The 22,267-nt window shown below is 35.5% G+C and overlaps 1 protein-coding gene across 1 annotated transcript in view; it reads right to left on the reverse strand.

The window, feature by feature from the left end:
* Window positions 1-22,267, reverse strand: part of LOC128997827 (alpha-tocopherol transfer protein-like) — a 196,481-nt gene that overhangs the window by 17,602 nt on the left and 156,612 nt on the right. Inside the window, exons 2-3 of the mRNA XM_054423573.1 lie at window positions 3,674-3,769; window positions 2,133-2,292 (exon numbers count right to left, since the gene is read on the reverse strand). Of these exons, the coding sequence (XP_054279548.1) occupies window positions 2,133-2,292; window positions 3,674-3,746 (233 nt within the window). The 5' untranslated portion in view covers window positions 3,747-3,769. The remainder of the gene's footprint in view (window positions 1-2,132; window positions 2,293-3,673; window positions 3,770-22,267) is intronic.

Genomic DNA, 22,267 nt, shown 5'->3' on the forward strand with positions numbered 1-22,267 from the left:
ACTCATAAATATGTTAATGCTACAACTCTATTGTACGAGTATTTTATTTTGTAAATTTCAAACCTTCTGTCATACTTGTTGAAGATCTAATGTCCATGAAAATATTGTTTCAATGTATTTGAATTTGGAACAGATGGTATTACTTCACATGTTAAATAATATTATGGGATTGTTCCAATTGTAAATAGTTGGTTTCAGTCTCCCATTTTTGTAAGTAAATTAAAATAATTTTCAAGTCTAAAGTTTCACACCAGTTTATCCCTTCCTACTGTAGAGTGTAACAGGTTATGGGCTACTAAATTGACGATAAGTTTGACTTGGAATGGAAGAATGCTTTGTTAAGTGTCAAATCTAAGCTGATCTCCACTTTTGAAAAGAAGGACTTAATAATGAAAATCACCTAGAGGTCATAGGTATTTCTATTGAGAAATGTCATCAGGGTCTTAAGCTCTATCAATCGAAGTTGATTGAGAAAATAACCCATACATTCGGGATGGAAAATGCAAAACCGGTATCTTTGCCAATACTTCAGTTGGTAAAAAGTGACAACTGCTATACCAATTTGCTGTACAAACAACTTCTTGGAAGCTTAATATATCTAATGCTGGGAACTAGACCTGATCTGTGCTATTCAGTTACATACTTCAGCATTTTTCAAGATTGTTATGATTTCACACTGGAACCATCCATAAAGTATTGTAAGATATTTGATTGGAACAAAGTATTTATCTCTTATGTACACTAAGGAACACTCAACAGGAAGGGAAATACAATGCTACTGTGACTGTGATTTTGCAAATGACGAAGAAAGAAAAAAGTATCAGTGGCTACGTATTTAAGGTGTTTGGTAATACAGTTGCATGGAAAACAAAGGAACAACCTGTTGTAGCTTTATCTAGTTGTGAAGCTGAGTACACCGCTCTTGCAACTTGTGCTACTGAACGTGTTTTTATCTCCCGCTTGATGTCTGAAATGTTGTTTATAAAAGTGTTACCAGTATTGGTTTATGAAGATAAAATCAATCATGCATCAAGATGGCCACGACTCTGGAGACAAAGAGATCAAAACACAAGTTGGTGATTTTTTGTTTTAAAGAGCTATCAATTGCTAAGTTTAAAAAGTTCAGAAAAGAACTGGGACTTTTCTAAAAGTTTATTTAATCAGTTATGTTTGTTTAATTTGAATTGGATTGAAGAATTGTGGGGGAGTGTTGAAGATCAATTCTAATGTCCATGAAAATTGTTTCAATGTATTTGAAATTGGAACAGAGATGGTATTATTTCAAGTGTTAAAAAATATTAAGTGATTGCTCCAATGTAGTTGGTTTCAGTCTCCCAATTTTGTAAGTAAATTAAAATCATGTTCAAGTCTAAAGTTTCCCACTATGTCATTCCTTCCTAATGTAGAGTGTAACAATACTGTTGTTATTTACGATGCTTAAGGCCTGCCCAAACTGCGGGGGTACGCGGTCTGCGGTATGGGTATTTATACCGCCTTGACAGATACACCGGTAGCTGTATTGTAGGGTGCCCACACTGGCGCGGTACAGAGATCAGTTGACATGCTGCTATTTCAATTTACAACTGCTCTATACTGAGAATATGCATACCGCTGAAATACCGTGCAGCAGAATAAGGGAATGCAGCTTTTTTGTGGTACGAGGGTAAATTGTACGGCACTGGTGGGGGTATACCGCACCAGTGTGGGCGCTCCCATTAGCTCACATGGTGTTAAAATACCTGGCGGTTTACCCGTACCGCATACTGCGGCAGTTTGGGCGGGCCTTTAAGTTGGATAACATAATTTTTAATCATTATAATCAATTTTTAACATAACAATCGGAGGTGAGCATTTTTTGTACACTTTTCAAACTTATCTAACAGAAACATTTTATTACAGCCCATATAGTCATATAAGAGTGTAGGATTGTACGAAGTTCAGTTATTGCCTTTATTTTTTGCATAAATTTTACTCATCATAGTATAAATTTAATGAGAGATGATGACAGCATGCAGTTCTTTACTCTTTTCATGATTCTTGACAATTTTTGTAAAAGTTTGTATCATAAATATAGCTAACTAACTTTACGTTTATAATGCGGTACCGGTAAATATAATAATGTTAAAACTTACAAAACATTTCTAATGTTAGTGAGAGAATCATTGTCAATGTCACGATCTTTGAATAGAGCTTCATAACCATTGAGTCTATGTGAGTAATAGTTGAAGATAAGTCTCTTTGCTGTTTCTAGGTCTTCATTTGCCACATGAGCAAACAGCTTCAAATCTGCATCTGATAGAAAGAAAATATTGAAAAGAAGGTACAGTGGAATCTCAACTAACCGTCACTCTTTTAATAATCAAACCTCTGTTTTCAACGCCTCTAAATGAATGTTTCAAAATTTTTTCTATAGGGTTTTACTACTCTACAGTTTTATCATATTAAAGGAGTAGACCAATAAATGTATACAACACAATGGATGTATAATGAGTATGCAAAATGTCTACTCCTTTAATCCATGATAATATAAATACGAGTATGCAGGGTAAAGAGATTTTAATTTTTGAATTGATAAACTAGATATATCGATTCAAACATGCTGCAAACTTGAAACTCTAAAGTTATAATAAGTGTAAAAAATACCCCCAAGTCTCATTGAATTCTGATCAATCGTACAAAAACTGCATAGCAACAAAATAATAACAAAATTATCGAAAAAGGTTCTCTAGCAGTGTATTTAAAAAATGCTTAGCAATTTATGGACATCAGTTTGAATGAATGTAATTGATTCAAATTTATTTAATTTATGATTTAGGTATCGGTGCCTATCTATTTAATTAATGTACTTTTATTTACTTAATTAACACTGTACGTACACAAATCAAGACATAATTTGAATGGTTCACAAAAATGCACCATTAATTTAATGTTCTGATATTTGGTTCCTATTGGTCAGAATCAAGGGGAACTCGAGGGTGTTTCACGTTTCTTGTAAAAATATGTCTAGCAATGAATAAAAAATAGACAGATAAAAAGGCCTGTATCTACTCTTAAAGAGTTTTATTCTTTTTTTAAATTTTTGTGGTTTGGTACATTCATTCTCTTTCTGTGTGCTTTATTGCCTATTTTCAAAGGTTTCCAAGAATAGCATTATCAATCAATATCACTTTAAAATGGATTCTTTCAACTTTTTAAACACTTTGAACATACAGATTTTAATATTTTTTTTATTGCAATGTAAATTGGGATATTGCTTAATGATGGACTGAAAATGTTTAGTTATATCTAGAAATATCTATATTAAATGTCAACTAGGGCATATCAAAGCAAAGTGCTAAGTGCTTATACGGTGTCAGAAAAGCTTTGAAATACCAGCTATAAACGATCAATTAATCTATAGAGATATATTTTAAATGAATCCAACTTTGATAATTTACTATACACATACTATATTACAGCCTGAGTTATGCTCTATTTTGTCAGTTTGAATAAGAAATAATAGATAATCAATTTATGAATCATTCAAGAGGCACTCATCTACCAAAAAAAGACATGTTAGATGGAAAATTAGGACATACAATATGTCAGCATTAAATTAAAAGCCGTTTTCCTGTACAATTCATGCTTATTATGACAATGACTTTAATTATACATATTATATTATGTGTTTTACCTGGTGTTTCTGGGATTTCACTTTGTTCATTGATCCATTCCTTGAGAGCAACAACAGTTTTGTCTAACTCCATGGTTACCCAAACCTGGACAAAACCTTTAACAGCAAGATTTGTTGGTAAGAGTACACAGGATATTGACAAACTGTATTACAGGGGTATATGTACTTGCATTGTCTGCTATTACTAAAATGCTTATTGCGTTTGATCTAATATTCAATTGATAAAAGAAACAGGTAAATTAGAGTTACAATTCATTCATAAATATGTCATATTGCTTGTATGTCCTATTATACAGTGTTTCCATGTACCAATTTTTATCAGCTTGTTTTATGACCATGCTGTACTGTACTGATTTTCACATAAAGCATTCTTTGATAATATTTTTCCAAAAAAGTGTTCACTATTAAGAATAAGAATATTTATAGGCATTGACCAAGTAGTTACATTTAGGAACAGTTGTCAAGCTATCCTTCCACGCCGACAGAAAAACGTCATCTACCAAGCAGGCGTTGAACATATCCAACAGTAGTTTTGGATTGTACTTAACAACGAGCTTGAGGATTTCCGCAAGAATGCCATCAGGAGCTCTTTGATTTCTCAGGAATCAGACTGCGGATGAAAGTTCCTCTTACCGAAAGGCTGGGAACTTAGTTTTCGTATTAACATTTGTACACATGCTAACATAGTTCTATCTTCTCCTTAGGACGTAGTATTTTTGTAATTAACCTATAGTCAGCAGGTATCAGCATTCTCTATTTCAGTTTAGACATATATTTCAGCTAAGTATTATTTTTACTTTTGCAGCTATAAGACATAAAACAGGTATATAATTTGAATGAAAAAGGATCTATTCATTTTTTTAGACCGGACACAGAAAGTAAGTACCTTTCTCTAAACTAAAGCATAAAAGAGAAATCTCGTGAGATTTGCGTTTAAAATATGTAAACCTTAAAAATATTTTTGTAAAACTACCCATTTTCATTCAATTAGAAATTTAAATTTAATGTGTCATGTGTCTGCCATTTTATTATTTTTTCTGGAAACTGGCATTTATTTTTAAGAGACTCTTAAAATTCCAACCGAATAAAAAAGCCCATAAATTACTAATAAATTACGATGATTTAGTAGAGAAAATAACAAAAGGGTAAATAAAGACTGACACTCAGATAAGATCGAGACAATAGTATACTTAATTTTTTTACGGTTTTAGCCTACTTGTCTAATACAATGTTCAACCAGTGCACATCAATCAATTTGTATCAATAATTTTATCAATCATTAAGATGGGATACTCCTATTTTTGTCAAACCATACGAGTTGTTAGTGCTCAGTTAGTGTTAGCGAGTTGTTGAAAGATAACTATCAATTTATTTTAACTTGTTTTACCTATCTGATGTATAAAAACCGTTGAAAACCCCTACACTTCCCCTTCATTCGTACAACTGAATTGAAAACAAAACAGTAGTTCATTATTATTTATATCCAGATAACTGAAAAAAATGAAGTTGTAAAACTAGTCATAGTGTTCGATTAAGCAATGAAGTGCATTTTTTTTATATTCTTGAAAATCGTTTAAAAAGCAAGTTTGTCATAAAACATTAAACATGACGACATCGTAATAGTCCTTACAATGGTAATGTGATGGGACCAGAACCAATTACAACATACCTGCTCGTTCAGGGCGATGCACAAGTGTCAAGAGAGAATCGATAAATGTTACTCTTCTACGTTCTACGAGTATTTACATAGAGAGATAAGTTACATCAGGTTTGCGGTCGAAAGTGATCCAAAGGTTTTAAATATCCAGACCATCTACTGCGGCTGATATATAACACCACGTTTGCAATGTTCTTGCATTTCGTTCCTTTCATGTGTGGATGATTAACTAATGAGTGTATCAGTAAAAAGGTTTTACCTACGACAGTTTTACAAAGTAGCCGTTTCAGTTCAGTTCTTAGAATTGAAAAGTATCTCATAACAGCATTGTTTACTTTCATAACAGCATAGTTTTACTCATAACAACACGGATAACGGACCAATGAGGTTTAAGGATTGAGAGAGGATAAGTAAAATTGTAATGATTCGAAATTAAACTAATCAGGTGTTCAGGCCAATTTAATTGTTGAGTTGTGCAATATTAGTGTTTGATGCAATGTTTCGTTCCATCACTGTCAGTGGCAATGAGAGTTTATAAACGAAAACATAACCTCTGTTAGAAGTTATGAGTAGTGATTTTTAGTAATTAAAACACTCTCATAGGTAAAGTAGTGTACGCAACTCGCGTAAATAGTGTTAACGACACGAGTAGAATATTTAAGGTACGAGCCTTACTATTACCTACGACCGTTTTTAAAGTAGCCATTTCATTTCAGTTCTTAGAATTGAAAAGTTTCACTTAACAGCTGTTTACTTTCGTGTAGTTTCATTTCATAACAGCATAGTTTTTCTCATAACACAACACGGGTAACGGACCAATGAGGTTCAAGGATAGAGAGAAAAGAAGTAAAATTGTAATGTTTCGAACGTCAACTAATCAGCTGATCAGTTGACAATTTAATTAATTGTTGATCCGACTTGTTCCTGTTGATACTCGCGTATTCTTAACCTAAGGTGGTGGAAGTTAAATGATGTTAGATTAAACTGATTTGAAGAAAATGTCATTTAGTGAAAGCGAAGTTGACGAGATGGAAATGAGAGCACAAACTGTCTGTGCTAATCTTTTGCCACCAAAATCGAAACAAAGGTATGAAATTACATACCAGCAATTCATTAAATGGACGAAATAAAATAAGGTTAAATTGATAAATGAAAATGTGTTTCTGGTTTATTTTGAAAACATCTTAACCACTTTTTCACCCAACTCGTTGTTGACCCTAATTGTACCTGATACAGTATTTATGGTAAGAATGCTTCTGGCAAAACCTATTCCCTGAAAAAAGTAACGTATTATTCGAAGTTCTACAAACACGTAATTACATGAAATCAGCTGATTTAAAATAAGTCGTTGCATCACTTTCAGTGGTAATGAAAATAAACGAAAACATAACCTCTCTAAAGCTGGGTTTTCCTAGACGCGGAGTCGGCCAGCGGAGAGCGGACAACGGAGAGCGGAATTGAAATTAACATGGCATTCCGCTCCGCTGCTAGGAAAACAGTAACATTAAATTACCTAAGACCAGCTGAGTCCGCTCTCCGCTGTCCGCTCTCCGCTGGCCGACTCCGCGCCTAGGAAAACCCAGCTTAAGAAGTTATGAGTAGTAATTGTTAGTAATTAAAAACCAGATTGTTAGTAATTAAACAACGGTCGCAGGTAAAGTAGTGTACGGTACGCAACTTGTTAAGCTTAATCTAGTTGAAATGTGTGCGGAAGAGGTTCGAATCGAAATGAACCGTTAACATGAACGTGTTAAGCAATATTAGTTTAAAATTAAAATTACAAACTACAATACTTGCTAACAATTATAATCTAGAATTTGAATCCAAAGATATTCATTGACCTGGTTTTGGATAAAATTCCATGGAAAAAAGTCTTGCAGTTCAAATAGTATGTTTTGTTTATTATGCTTTGTTTGTGTCAAACATGTTGTATGGAATAGAGTTCTGGAGCAGCTGCTCAAATGCCGAAACCATTTTCAAAATTAAAAAAAAAGATCCTTAGAATTATGACGTTTTCAAACCTAGGCAATCCTGTAAATTATTATTTAGAGAATTGAAAATATTAACACGTCAGTTTATATCCTGCAAACATTTGCGACGCAGTTTTCTGCACTGAAAAAAAAAATATTAAAAGTGCAGCAGTCGCAACCGTTTGCCGGGACAGCTCAGCCTACAATGGCTGGGTAAAGTTCCAGGGTCTGCGATCAGGTCAGGGAAACCACTAGGCCAAAAGCCGGGTCTAACCGGTATAGGACTGGCTCATACACGGGCACTGTGAACAAGTCAAAAACAAGTCACCAAAACAAACGTGCAATAATCACTACCAGGCCTACGCCGATTCTCCACACTCCTAGGGGGTCGTTGCTGACTACGCAACTCGGGCTTCGTCCTAACTATCCAATAGTTAAGCCCAGAGTGCCTAAAACACGGTGAGTTACACGACGACTTGCCAATAAAAACCACAACGCGTGTTATCACCAGGCGGGGTCTACTAGGCCACTATAATCCAATACACAACTCTAATGCCCAAGCTAAGAATCAAACAGTTCACTCAATAATCGTACCACATAATAATATACAAGTACACTATAGGTAGAGTGACTACACCACTAGTAGCTGGTCTCAATAAATACCAAGCCAAACAAGCAAAATTAAATGGCAATTGCACTATTAAAATATTGAGCTACTTAGTAGCAGATAAATAAATATTAAATACGTTCCAAACACTAGATAAATATATTATCTGATAGCCGGTACTTCGCTATCCAAGCTACCAAGCTAACGTGTTGGACTACTAAGCAAGCTGTTCAGACCAACCCTACTGCTACTACCACTACTGCTACTATATCAACGTTATATTGCTTAGCCGGGCTTCTGTTAATAGGCTAATAAAACTAGCTACTAGCCTACTGGCCTCGTGCTTCCAACTACGCACGCTAAATCGTGCAGCCTAGGTTTGTCGGGCCTCAGAGTTATTAGTAATATAACTAACTCTAGGTACAACGCAAAATAATATCTACTACAGTCAATTAAATTATATTATTTGCGCTCTAGCACCTGCCCAGAACCGTCAGGAATACATTTAAATATTATTCCTGACTAATATAAATCCTAACTACCGTCAGGTTTTGACCAGCACGGTTACAACTCTAACTCTCGCAATAAAGTGTAAGATTAATATTAAATCAAATCTTAAACCAAAGTGTAAGGAACGTCGTCCACTCACCAACAGTGGGTCTGTACCGTCTGTACCCAACTTACACCAACACTCGGCGCGATCACACCACGTACACTCTGTACCTCCAACGTACGCCGGCCGTCTCCACAGGCACAGGACACCAACACTCACTACTTGGCTGTCCGAGATCCACCACTAGAATGTCCTACCTATACTGTCCTGAAGATCTAGGATATCCCAGGCTTATCGGCACTGATAAACCGGGTCAAAGGGCGCTCGCTAGCCTCGCTGCCGCCGCTCGCTCACCTCAACAATCGGTGCGCGGCCAAATAGCAAAAATATACCCCCCTAGGGAAAATAACTCGTTACATCCCCCACTTACATCGGGATGAAAAAAAAAGAAAACGGCCAAAAAGAAAAAAAAATCTTTGAACTCCGGCCAAAACAAAATACTCGAACCCCTAACCCAATGGTGAACCCTACACCACAGGTCTCAAACTTTAAAACAACGAAAAACTCTTCTACTCGCCACTACCAGCCAACATGTAGCTGAATGATTTGGGCATCAGGAACCAGACGGGGATTTCCATTGCAAGGGCCTTCGGGGTCTTCGTCACCAATTTTGACACTGTCCATGCGGCCACCTTGGCCAGAACAGTCATCACCCACGCCCATTCTTACTACCTCTGTCCCACATGTCACCAATCCGAGGTCTCGGATGACATCCATACCCAGAATCATGTCTGTGGTGAGAGTGGGGACGTACAAGGCATCTCCCATCCACCGTCTTCCCGCAGCTTCTCCTGCTAGCCGAAACGAATATTCGGCCGTTGACCGTGTCCCATCTGCCATCCTCAGAGGAGCGATTTGCTTACACGGCTCTACACCCTGGTGCTGAAGATCGTTGGCGACTCCTCGCCCAACCAAGCTAACTACGGAGCCAGTGTCCATTAATGCCTTAAAAACGCTGCCCATCAGCACAACTTCCACAAAGGGCCTTGACTCCGAAATCAGCTGGTCCTCCTCCACTCCACCAACCAAGCTGTTCAGTTTTCCGAGCCACTCGGACCACTCTTCTGAGGTCGTTCGTTTCGGGTGGCCTCGCTCAGTTGACCTCCTGATGTCTGAGCTGGCCTGCCGTTTCCCGCACGACATCCACACTGGTTCACAGTAAAACCAGGTTTCCCACATCCAAAACAGGAGACGGTCCTCAGTTTGCCACAGCCTCTGGCAAAGTGACCAATCTCCTGGCACCTAAAACAACGTACATCCTTTGCACCATCTGCAACTTCCCTAGTCATTACGGGCCTTTGTTCACGGACCCGGTTAGAGTCAAAATCTACTCGCTGCCCAATCGACTTTGCCTCAAGGGATGGTCTCAGAAAATTATGTCTTTCGACCGTGGCCGTTTCAAAACACTTCCCAGCCTTCTTCTTGGGAACGTAGGCGGTTTCCAAAACCATCGCTACGTTTGGTGAAGGAGGAGGTCGGAAGGCTGCCTTCTCTCGCAGATAGGCCTCGTAATCTTCAGCCAACTCCACCATCTCGGCCAGGTTGCCGAAGTCACGCCGGCGTACCATCAGCTTGTACTCTGGACGCATATTATTGTAGATCAATTCCAATCTACCATGCTCCGACAACGTACCGCTACGCCTAAGCAAGGTACTTATGGCCACGACATAATCTCGGAAGTGTTCGGTCTCACCCTGCGTCCTTTTCCGGATCTCCTCATCCAAATTCCTCTGATAACCAGGTGGAAGGAACTGGATCTCAAATTGATGCCGGAAAGCTTCAAAAGAATACAGGAGCTCCTTGCAGTTCCTATACCAAAGAAGTGCTGAACCTTGCAGCAGCTCCGGTAGCGCTCTGAGCAGGTCCTCCGACGATATAGAGTACGAGACCATTAGCTCTTCAAGACGCTCCAGGAATGACACAGGGTCTCTACGTCCATCAAACTTCAAACCCCACTTTCGTACCATGTCACATATCTTGGAGCAATTCTTCGGCTCCACCCTGCTGGCCTCATTCGAGAGCATATCCGATCCACGTGGCACCTCCACGCTAGAAGGACGGACTGGTCTCTCCGAATGATCATTAGGTCGTTGCCATCCCTCGGGTCTACTTGGTAACCCAAAGGTAGGCATGGGAGCAGCCACAACAGGAGACGTAGGGTTGGCGGGTCTTCCAAACCCATAGCCGACCTCATTACTCGGCGAGCCTCTCGCCTGTCGCACCACCAATGCAAGTTGTTCTCGAAGAGTCCGGGTATCAGTCTCCAAAGACAACCCAAGAATCTCTTTGACCGCCTCTAACTCCCTGCTAAGTTCCCCTATCTCTATTTGGCCCGAATCAGTACTACCCAGTACCTGAGGTACGGTTCTCGGGGGGTCAGGAAGCCCCATAGTTGTAGTAGCTGGTGGTAAAAATGTCGGTGCAGCAGCCCCAGCCGTACACATCCTATCATCACTGTACCGACGGGCATTCCGCTGCTTCCAAAACGATGAAAATCTCTGCCGTAATTCCGCAGAAGTCCCAGTGGTCACCAAACCATAGTAGTGGATACATAGGGCTGCTGAGGAGTGACGTCACAAGAGCCATGTGGTGCTTAATTGACGGTTAAGCATCTGGTGGTAATGGTGCGTGACCTAGCACGTGGTGTGGTGGGTTACGGTATGGTGACGTCATGATGACGACATGCTGAGGTGTGAAAGTTAGGTGGATCGATATTTTCAAGGTTATTGTTGTGGTTTAAAAAAAAACAGCATATCGGTAAAGGGATAAGTACCGATATGCTGATTTTTAAATTCTTTATTGAAAAATCAAAATTGACATACGAGGAATATAATTGTTTTCAAACTTAAACCTAATACAGATCTAAGCTAAACTAAACATTTGGATCATAGAGTTAGGTCTACTACAGTAACAACAGTTGTCAAATTGTCATCCACACATGTCGCAAGCGAAACAGTGTTTGCATTGGTAAGAAGAGTAAATTACGATTTTTTTGTCCATGCATATTATACACTCAAAGTTTGCTTCTTTTATTGGAAACATAGTAGGAATTTTGTTAAATTTGAGAAATTAGCTATATATACGACATAAAACTGTTGGAGATAACTATTTGTACATGTTACCTTTGCAATGTTTGCGATATAATTTGTTGTTAATGAGATGTTGTCTTTAGCTAGTTCCACTACAGACTAATGAGAGACCCATCATACACATTCTTTTATGCTGTTTATGATTGCTATCTGGTATACAGCAAACATTCGCAATTGAAATATTTCCACTTTTGTCTTTGCATTTTATAAGATCGTCAAGTGAAAAGTTTGTTATTATGTACATATTACAAAAAGTGTTTGGATTTTTGGTTTGCAATGTTTCTGTGAGAAAACTTATTAAAAACCACTATTTTATTATGTCACCATTATAAACATAAATCCAGAACTAAACTAAAATATCACTTTAATCCTGCAAGGTGTATCAGCTATTTAACTGGTATGGAAAAGTGATGTACAGAGTTTCTACTTCGTGAACAGTTGGCGGTACATGCGGGCAGAGCATTGTTCCACTAATTACAACCATATGCCACATTTGCAACATAGTACCTTATATTTCTAAGACTTGTTTATTCATCCAAATCGTTATGTTTTTGAATGATTTTTAAAATAACAAACATTTGGTATATTGTACATTGCTTAATGTTAGACGTACAAACGATCAAGCTATATAAAAACAAATTTCCCACTCTTTACCCTATAATTTACTATTTATTTAAAGCAAATGTTAACTCTCATTACTCTTGGTTGTATTGTAATCCAACGTATTTCTGTTTATCGTTTGTCCTTTTGTGAAACTGTTTGAATGTTTTTTTATTGCTAGTTGTAGTACAGAAAACTATTCAATTTAACTAATTCCACTGTTAAATATGTTCAAATGTTAGGTAAGGCTTCTTTCACCGTCAACCAGTCTTTCTAATATATCCATCACTTCCTTGCTAAATATGGATCTTTTTACACTAGATGATATTATATTTATTTGTTCTGGAATGTCTTGATGTAATGCTCTATTGTAGCTCAGATAAGGAATATTATCTGTAGTGGATGAAATAGTGTTATCTTGTATGTTGTTATTATTTAACTTTGAATTGTTGGATTCCATTTGTCTGTCTCTAGTGAAACCACTTTATGCGAGTTTACCAATCAGATAATATAGATGTACTGGTACATGTATAAATAATCAAGGTGTATAAGCTAAAAATACCCTCCTCAATACTGATATCTTCAATTAATTTTAATACAAATTACTGATTTTAGCAAACAATCTTTTTTAATAAGATGTTGTCTTTAGCTAGTTTCACAACAGACTGATGAGAGACCCGATCTTAAACCTTCTTTTATAGTTTTTTCTAATGGCTACCTAGAATCATTGTTTATATACAACAAACAGTCGCAATTGAACTATTACCACTTCTGTCTTTACATTTTATGAGATCGTTAAGTGAAAAGTTTGTTATTATGTACATATTACGAAAAAGTGTTTTTTGATTTTTTGGTTTGCAATGTTCCGTACATAAAACTTAATATAACCACTATTTTATTATTTTACTATTACAAACATAAAATTCAGATCCAAACTAAAACAACACTTTAATCCTGCAAGGTGTATCAGCTGTTTAACAGTTGGCGGTATGCGGGCAGAGCATTGCTCTACTAATTACAACTACGTGCCGCGGTTTAAACATAGTACCTTGATATTTCTATTTCAACAAGACTCACCCATTCATTCAAATCTATATGTTTCGAATGGTTTTTTCAAATAACAAACACTTGGTATACTACACATTGTTTAATCTACAACAAATAACCACTCATATACATAAAAAAATCGCTTCAATACAAAATCAACAGTAATATATAGCAATGAATGTTCCAGTAAAAATTGTGAATAATTCTTATAACAGTTTGTGACACAATTGGTATTCAAGTTTACCAATCAAATCGTAAAACATATAATGGTAGATGTACAAAGCGATCAAGCTATATAAAAAAAACCAAATTTCCCACTATCTACACAGTTATTTACTATTTAATAAAACAAATGCCAACTCTTATCAAATATTCTTGTTTGTATTTATAAAATTCAATGTCCAGTTCTGTTTATTGTTTGTTCTATGTTTGTCCTTTATGCGATAAAAATTAGTGGAAAGTGGTTTTTGGTTTTGTATTGCTACCTGTGGTACAGAAAGCTATTTAATTTAACTATTTTCACCGTTCACTATTTTCACTGTTAACTACGTTCACATGTAACGGTTTCTTTCACCGTCATCCAGTATCTCTAATACATCTAACACTTCCATGCTAAAGTCGGATCCATTTAAACTGGATGATATTATATATATATATGTATATATATCTGTTGAATATATGAGTGTCTTGATGTAATGGTTTGTTGTAGATCAGATGAGGAATATTATCTGTAGTGGATAAAATAGTGTTATCTTGTATGTTGTTATTATTGTACTCTGAATTGTTGGATTCAATTTGTCTGTTTCTAGTGTAACCACTCTATGCGAGTTTACCAATCAAACAATATAGATGTATTGTATAAACAACCAATGTGTACAAAATAAAATCCCTTCCTTCAATACTGTTATCTACAATTAATTTTAAAGCAAATTTGCGTTTTTTAGCAAACAATCTTTTACATTATATAAACCTACTGTGAGATATTTATATTAACACTATCACGTAAGCTACAACGTGTCATCAAGAGGTTGTGTACAATCCCTAACAAAATTGTTGACTTGCAAATTGTTTGTTATTTTAAAACCAATTCGGAAAAATATCCTTTTAATTCAAATGAAAACAAAATGAATTGACAAAGCGTGTAGACCAAAACTAATGCGGGTACTGGTAATTTCATTGTTTCAACGGTAGCTTCTCCAGTTAGTGAAGATCCCTGTAACGCCCGCATGTGTTTCAACGGTTCGTTCTTCGTGATAGAACATAGAACATCTATGCTCATCTATGCAATGTTCCAATCCAGAGAGCTGAAACGTTCAATCACCCCACTGTCATTGAGAAAATACTCTTTACTTGGTTCTTTTACGTCGAAGTAAAAAACATCGCAGCAAGCTAGATCTTTAAAGTTTTGTATTCAGAACGTTTCTATCTGGAACATTATAAAGTAAAACTATTTGACCATTGCAAACATTCATTAGTTAATTGTTAAATAGTGAAAGGATGGTAAAAGTAATATTCTACAGTTAGCCTGTTTGCAGCTAGATTCAGTCGTATATTTCAGTTTGAATATTTCAGCAGTTCTCAAGACATTTCATTATCACAGGTAAATATTAATTGTATATAAATATACATAAGGTATAGTTTGATTCTTTTTAGCTAGAAGCTTGAAGATTAAGGCTGGTTATTATTTATTCTACATAATCTAGAGGTTATTCATATTGCAATGCTAATTTATATTTGAGTAACGAGCATTTCACATGTTTATTTTCTGTAGCTCTATTCCCTCCTACTACGTGAAGGCGATTTCTACGAAACACTAATCCTCTGTTAATAATGAACGAATTTTTTTACAAACGATGTGTCAAAATTAAGCATTTTTTGTTTATGTAGACGCCCTTTTTCACAAATTCCTGTAATAAAAGTTCTCAGGCTTTACCCCACGGGTCATCAAAAAATCTCAATGTATTTCTTATGAAGAAAAGATTATTTTTTACTTAAACAGATGAATAATTCGTAATACTAATTACAGCTGTTCGTAGTAAACACGTGATACACACAAAAACGTATGTTTTCAGTTTTGATAACAACTGTATCCGAGTGATTGATTACAACATTTTTGAGTTGGCTCTTTTAAGTAATTGGAAATTACGACTATTATTCGTTTTAAATTAAGGTTTGGAATACATTGCAATTTCTCGAATTCGGTTTGTTATGCACGCCATTTCGCTTTCCCATGTGTATTGCCCCCCCCCCCCCCCGCATTTCATTGGTTGAGTAGACCACGCCCACACCAATGGGGTGTCGTCTGCGTACTGAAGTGCCCCTCGCATTAATTAGTAAAACCACGCCTACTGTCTATAAAAGAGACTGCGCACGCCATCATCCTTACACAGTTCATTGTTTGATAGTTGAGGTCGAACATCAAAAGGTGAACTGTGTAAAATGTAAGAATTATTGCAATGTCTGACCAACATTGTAATACTTGCTTACTATTTTACTGTTAAGTTTAATCGTAAAATATTTATGGCTAGGTTCTAAATTTAAATAATGGAATTGTACACCAACCATTCTATCTTAAAAGTTTACGTAAACTTTAGAATTCGAAGCATAGGGTTGTTATAATTCATGTGGAAAAGATTTTGCGGAAACGTAGCTCTAGCAGCTTGTACATGACCTACGATCTTTGAAACATGAATAGTTCCAACTTACATCAATAGTTAAATTATTTTTGAACGAAACAGTGTCAATCCTTGTCTAAAACCCAGCGGATCTAAAAAATCCTTAACGATTTTAAGTGACCAGTGGTTTATCAACATGGAGAAACACTAACATATCTTTGAAATTGTTTAACAAAATTAAAAAGTAAAACAGTGTTAATCTTTGTCTAAAACCCAGCGGATCTAAAAAAATCCTTTTAGCGATTTTAAGTGACCAGTGGTTTATCAACATGGAGAAACACTAACATATTTTTGAAATTGTTTAACAAAATTAAAAAGTAAAACAGTGTTAATCTTTGTCTAAAACCCAGCGGATCTAAAAAAATCTTTAGCGATTTTAAGTGACCAGTGGTTTATCAACATGGAGAAACACTAACATATCTTTGAAATTATTTAACAAAATTTAAAAGTAAAACAGTGTTAATCCTTGTCTAAAACCCAGCGGATCTAAAAAAATCCTTGGCGATTTTAAGTGACCAGCGGTTTATCAACATGGAGAAACACTAACATATCTTTGAAATTGTTTAACAAAATTAGAAAGTAAAACAGTGTTAATCCTTGTCTAAAACCCAGCGGATCTAAAAAAATCCTTAGCGATTTTAAGTGACCAGAGGTTTATCAACATGGAGAAATACTAACATATTTTTGAAATTGTTTAACAAAATTAAAAAGTAAAACAGTGTTAATCTTTGTCTAAAACCCAGCGGATCTAAAAAAATCTTTAGCGATTTTAAGTGACCAGTGGTTTATCAACATGGAGAAACACTAACATATCTTTGAAATTATTTAACAAAATTTAAAAGTAAAACAGTGTTAATCCTTGTCTAAAACCCAGCGGATCTAAAAAAATCCTTGGCGATTTTAAGTGACCAGCGGTTTATCAACATGGAGAAACACTAACATATCTTTGAAATTGTTTAACAAAATTAGAAAGTAAAACAGTGTTAATCCTTGTCTAAAACCCAGCGGATCTAAAAAAATCCTTAGCGATTTTAAGTGACCAGAGGTTTATCAACATGGAGAAATACTAACATATCTTTGAAATTGTTTAACAAAATTAAAAAGTAAAACAGTGTTAATCCTTGTCTAAAACCCAGCGGATCTAAAAAAATCCTTAGCGATTTTAAGTGACCAGTGGTTTATCAACATGGAGAAATACTAACATATCTTTGAAATTGTTTAACAAAATTAAAAAGTAAAACAGTGTTAATCCTTGTCTAAAACCCAGCGGATCTAAAAAAAATCCTTAGCGATTTTAAGTGACCAGTGGTTTATCAACATGGAGAAACACTAACATATCTTTGAAATTGTTTAACAAAATTAAAAAGTAAAACAGTGTTAATCCTTGTCTAAAACCCAGCGGATCTAAAAAAAAATCCTTAGCGATTTTAAGTGACCTGTGGTTTATCAACATGGAGAAATACTAACATATCTTTGAAATTAAAATTCTTGCAATGTTTCAAACTAATTTACCTGTATAAGTAAAATTTCAAATTCTGTTTAAAAAAATCATAATGTTTGATCATTCTTACGTATATCTCAGAGGATTAGAAACCTTAGCGTTTTCAATGGCCAGTGGATTGTTGCAAGACAATTTAAAATAAATTAAAATTCCATATACCAACCATACCAACCTCTCATCCTGTCTTATTCTTTGCATGATAGAGCAATTGATTTTTGTAGTAGGCTATCATAGTTTGTTTTTCCTTTATTACTTTCACGCATGTTAAAAGAATACAGTTGTGCACTTGGCTTTTTAGTACTTGGCTTTAGTAGTTTGTTTCTTTACTCCGTGTTTTTTTCATGCATGGTAAAACAAAATAGTTATGCACTAGGCTTTGGGGTTTTTTTTAATTTACTTATGACCTTGACCTAGATTCGTTTTATAGACAAAAGAAACACATAATGTTAAACTAAACTATTACATAAGTTAATAAGTTAAGTTAATTCTAATGTTTTGATAAACAATGATTTCTGAAAAATGTGAGTTTTAATCCTTACATTGTATAAAAAACACTTTGTGTTGTCGGTGGGGGAAGTGAGGGAATCATATATAAGACAGCTGTGGTCATAAGTGGGAAACATTTGTAGAATACACTTAAAACCAGATCAGCTTTGAAATATGATAAACTATTTACAAGAAATATTTATGATATGTAACTGTTAGGTACGTAATCTATGAGTTGAGTCTTTTAAACTCATGGGAAATTATGACTTTTAATCGTTTTTAAATAAGTTATTTGTTTTTAAATAACTACTTTACTTCTTTGCAATTGTTCGATTTCGAGCAACATGTACACGTTCGGCCGCTTAGAAAGCGACCTCCTTTAGCATTGGTTTATCATTAGCGCACAGGTCGTTTTCTAAGCGGCCGAACTATAGTTCATTATTACTTTAGTGATATCAGGAGTAAGTACACATGCAACCCTGGATGAGGAAACTCTCATTCGTATTAGAGACCCTCCTCATTCTAAGTTTTTATTTTTATTATTATTGGTTTAACCCTGTCATACATCCCAGCTCCAAGAGAGATGGGGAAGGGAGGGGGAAGTTACTTACATTGAACATACTTTTTTTATATGATAAATAGTAAAAAGTAGTGGAGAGTGGCTATATAAGAGAGAGATTCTTCAACGTATGTCAATCGCACTTCCATTTCAACTCGAAACGAGTGTTCCAAGATGAGGAAAGAGGCAAGGAATGCTAGAGAGAGGAAAAGAAATGAAATACTTAATATTGCATATGAACAATTGCGAAGTAAACTACCTTTTGTAAAAAGAAGTGATTCCAAATTTAAAACTCTACAACTAACCATAAAATACATTAGAATCCTAGAATTGCAATTGGAGCAAGCTGTATCACTTGGATTGTCTGAAACTCCACTTACAATAATGGGAATATAAAAAAATGTGTTTTAACTTCTTACCACACTAAAAACCGAGTGAAACAGTTGTAATGAGAACAATAATGTAGTATATAAATATATCTCATAGCAAAATGATCAATCTTTTATACTTTCACCTCTTACTCCAACCTTCCTTCTCCCACCCTTTTTAATGGATATATAAGGAGGTCCGTCACACTATAAGTCATTCACATTCTTACCATCAGTCACTATTAACCTTCGACCATGGCACCCAAAGAGAATATCTTTCCTAACGTACTGAATATGTTATTTAATATTTCTCAAGAAAACGATAGTGAAGAAGATGAAGAAATTGAAGACGAATTTGAATTGGATGTTTCATATGAAGAAGATGCTAATGAACAAAATAATGCAGAAAACACATTTGAGGAAGAAATTGAGTTGAGTAATTCTAAACTAATGAATGGAAATCCAGACTCTTTGGACATTTACAAAAATGTATGCTTAGAAGAAATGGAAAGTTTTAACCACCAAGAAACTCCAAGATGTAGCAATATAGAAGAACTAATTTCGAATGCTGCGAGAGGGGTTTATCCTGTTTGCCGTAGATTATTTCCTTCAGATTCTGATGATGAATCTGAATAAATTGTATTAAAGACTAGACTTAAAAAATACAAAAAAAATTAGAATAGTTCATTTTATGGTTATTATAGTGAATCATTTAATGATGTATTCTTGTTAAAAAAAAAATTATCATTTGACCTTGACCTACTTACAAGCTATTGAAGATAATTGGTTTGATTTTGAAAGTCACACTTTAAAACATAAAATATCCTAGTTTATCCCCTTCCACTTAGAGATATTATACCCCCTCCCCTACCTCCCTCCACCTTATTTGGTATAAAAGAGAGACGATTTCGTAGGGTGTCATTATTAACGGATGAACTATTGTCGAGTTAATACCCATACCATGTTCCGTTGCAATACTTGTGAAGCATTATTTAAAGATGAACTGCTTTTAAACATTCATGAAGAAATCGAACATAATATAGACGTAATAGAAATTGATAGGAATGAAGAACAACTGGAAGCAATAGATCATATATTAGCTCAACACGAATTTTCAAGAACTATTGGTAAAGATCCTACCTACAACATGTTTCGATGCAATACTTGTGCAGCATTATTTAAAGATGCGTTGCTTTTGGCCATTCATGAAGAAATTGAACATAATAGAGTTGGAATTGAAATAGATCAAAATGAAGAAGAACAACTGGAAGCAATAGATCAAATGTTAGCTCACCACCAAGTTTCAAGACCAAGTGTAATTCATTATGCACCAGCTCCACCAGTTGAGGTAGAATTACACGCCCATGCACTACCTGGTAGTGTTGTAACACACTTTAAGATTGATAATGCGAAATTGAAACTTGAAGAATTTATGAAAAGTGCAAAAAGGTTGGTAGTAAATACTTTGCAGAGTGAATTAAAAAGATTAAATTTTATAAAGTTTGGGCTGTTACTAGATGCTACGTTTACAAACACGCAAAATGAAATTTCTCCAAGAGGCTTCCTTACAAAAAATAGAACCGCTATGTTTTCAACAGACATTGAACAAGTTGTATCTGAATGTTTTGAGGAACTCTTGACTAAATTACAAGAACATGAAGGAAGAGGTTCTGGATGGGGTTTGTTAGACATAACAGGACTAGACATCAGAGTACACAAACATGGGTATGGAATTCGAGGAAGCAGCTACATCCCTCTACCAAAGAAAATAAGCTCAACCAAATCTTGTATCAACGTGCAAAACGAAGATAACGAATGTTTTAAATATGCGATGCTTGCAAAATATGTTAAGAATACTCCAAAAAATCCTAGCCGACACTATCACAATGTTCAGCATAAATACAACTTCCAAGGGGTAACCTACCCCGTTTCTTTATCATGTATCTCCAAGTTTGAAAAACAAAACCCAAATGCATCCGTAAACGTTTTTGCTTTAGATTCGTCTAACAACGTGTACCCTCTGCGAATTACAACGTCTGAACGTGTAGATCATACGGACTTGCTCCTTATAAATAAAGGAGATATAAACCATTATGTATATATCAAAGACTTTGCAGCTCTTGTATCTAAACAGTTGTCTAAATATAAAGGAAGAAAAACAATATGTAAAAGGTGTTTTTGTTATGTAAATAAATCTTTGGAAAGAGGAGGTTCACGATGGCTATTGGAACATCAACTTCTATGCACTCAAAAAGATACTGTAAAAATCAAATTACCAGATCCTAGTAAATCAAACATTGTCTTTAACAATACTGTTCAACAATATCGCATACCTTTAGTAATCTACGCAGATTTTGAATCGACATTGATTCCCATCGAGCTTTCAGATTGCGAAGCTAATAGACGAACCAAGTACCAAGCACATAAACCAAATAGTTTTTGCTTACTTATAAAATCAACATTGAATGAAGAACATCTACAACGCTTTGGTTTGACATCGCAGCCGCAATTGTATCGAGGTGAAGACGCCGCTAAGTTGTTTATGGATACCCTCTACGATATCGCTAAAAAAGTCGAAAAGTTGTATAATGGTATAATACCAATGAAGGTACTTGAAGAAGAACAGCTCGTACAACACGAATCAGCAGCATTATGTTACCTTTGTAAGAAAGAATTTACTGAGGATAATGTGAGAGTCCATGACCACGATCATCTCAGTGGCGATTATAGAGGACCTGCTTGCAATAGTTGCAATCTAAACTATAAGATACCACGGTTCATCCCTGTAGTTTTACACAATCTTAGTGGGTACGATGCACATTTCATAGTTCCAGAACTAGGAAGAGATGATGGGCCTATCGATGTTTTAGCTACCAGCACGGAAAAATTCATTAGTTTCTCTAAAAAGATTGGAAAAATGAAACTTCGATTTATTGATTCTTTCAGGTTTATGCCATCAAGTCTTATGAAATTATCGGAAAACCTAAAAAGAGATAATCTAGTAGAAACACTTAAGATTGTTCCTCCTGAGAAGATTAATTTAGTGCTGCGTAAAGGAGTGTTCCCGTACGATTATGTTGATGGGTTACATAGATTCAATGAGACTTCACTTCCTGCTCGTCATCATTTCTACAATAAGCTCAACGAATGTGAAGTTACATCGGAGGATTATGAGCACGCTTGTAGGGTATGGAACGAACTGAATATGAGGACCCTTGGAGAGTACTCTGATTTCTACGTAAAACTAGATGTAACCCTTCTATGCGACGTAATGGAAGAATTTCGAAACACTTGTTTGAATGCATATGGGTTAGACCCACTCCATTCTTACACGTCTCCAGGTTTAGCTTGGCAAGCCATGTTAAAAGAGACACAATGCAATCTAGAACTGCTTACAGACATTGACATGTTGTTAATGATTG

The sequence above is a fragment of the Macrosteles quadrilineatus genome, unplaced genomic scaffold (assembly GCF_028750875.1).
Source record: "Macrosteles quadrilineatus isolate MER2022 unplaced genomic scaffold, UCM_ALF_1.0 Scaffold_7__1_contigs__length_78375512, whole genome shotgun sequence".
Taxonomy (NCBI): domain Eukaryota; kingdom Metazoa; phylum Arthropoda; class Insecta; order Hemiptera; family Cicadellidae; genus Macrosteles; species Macrosteles quadrilineatus.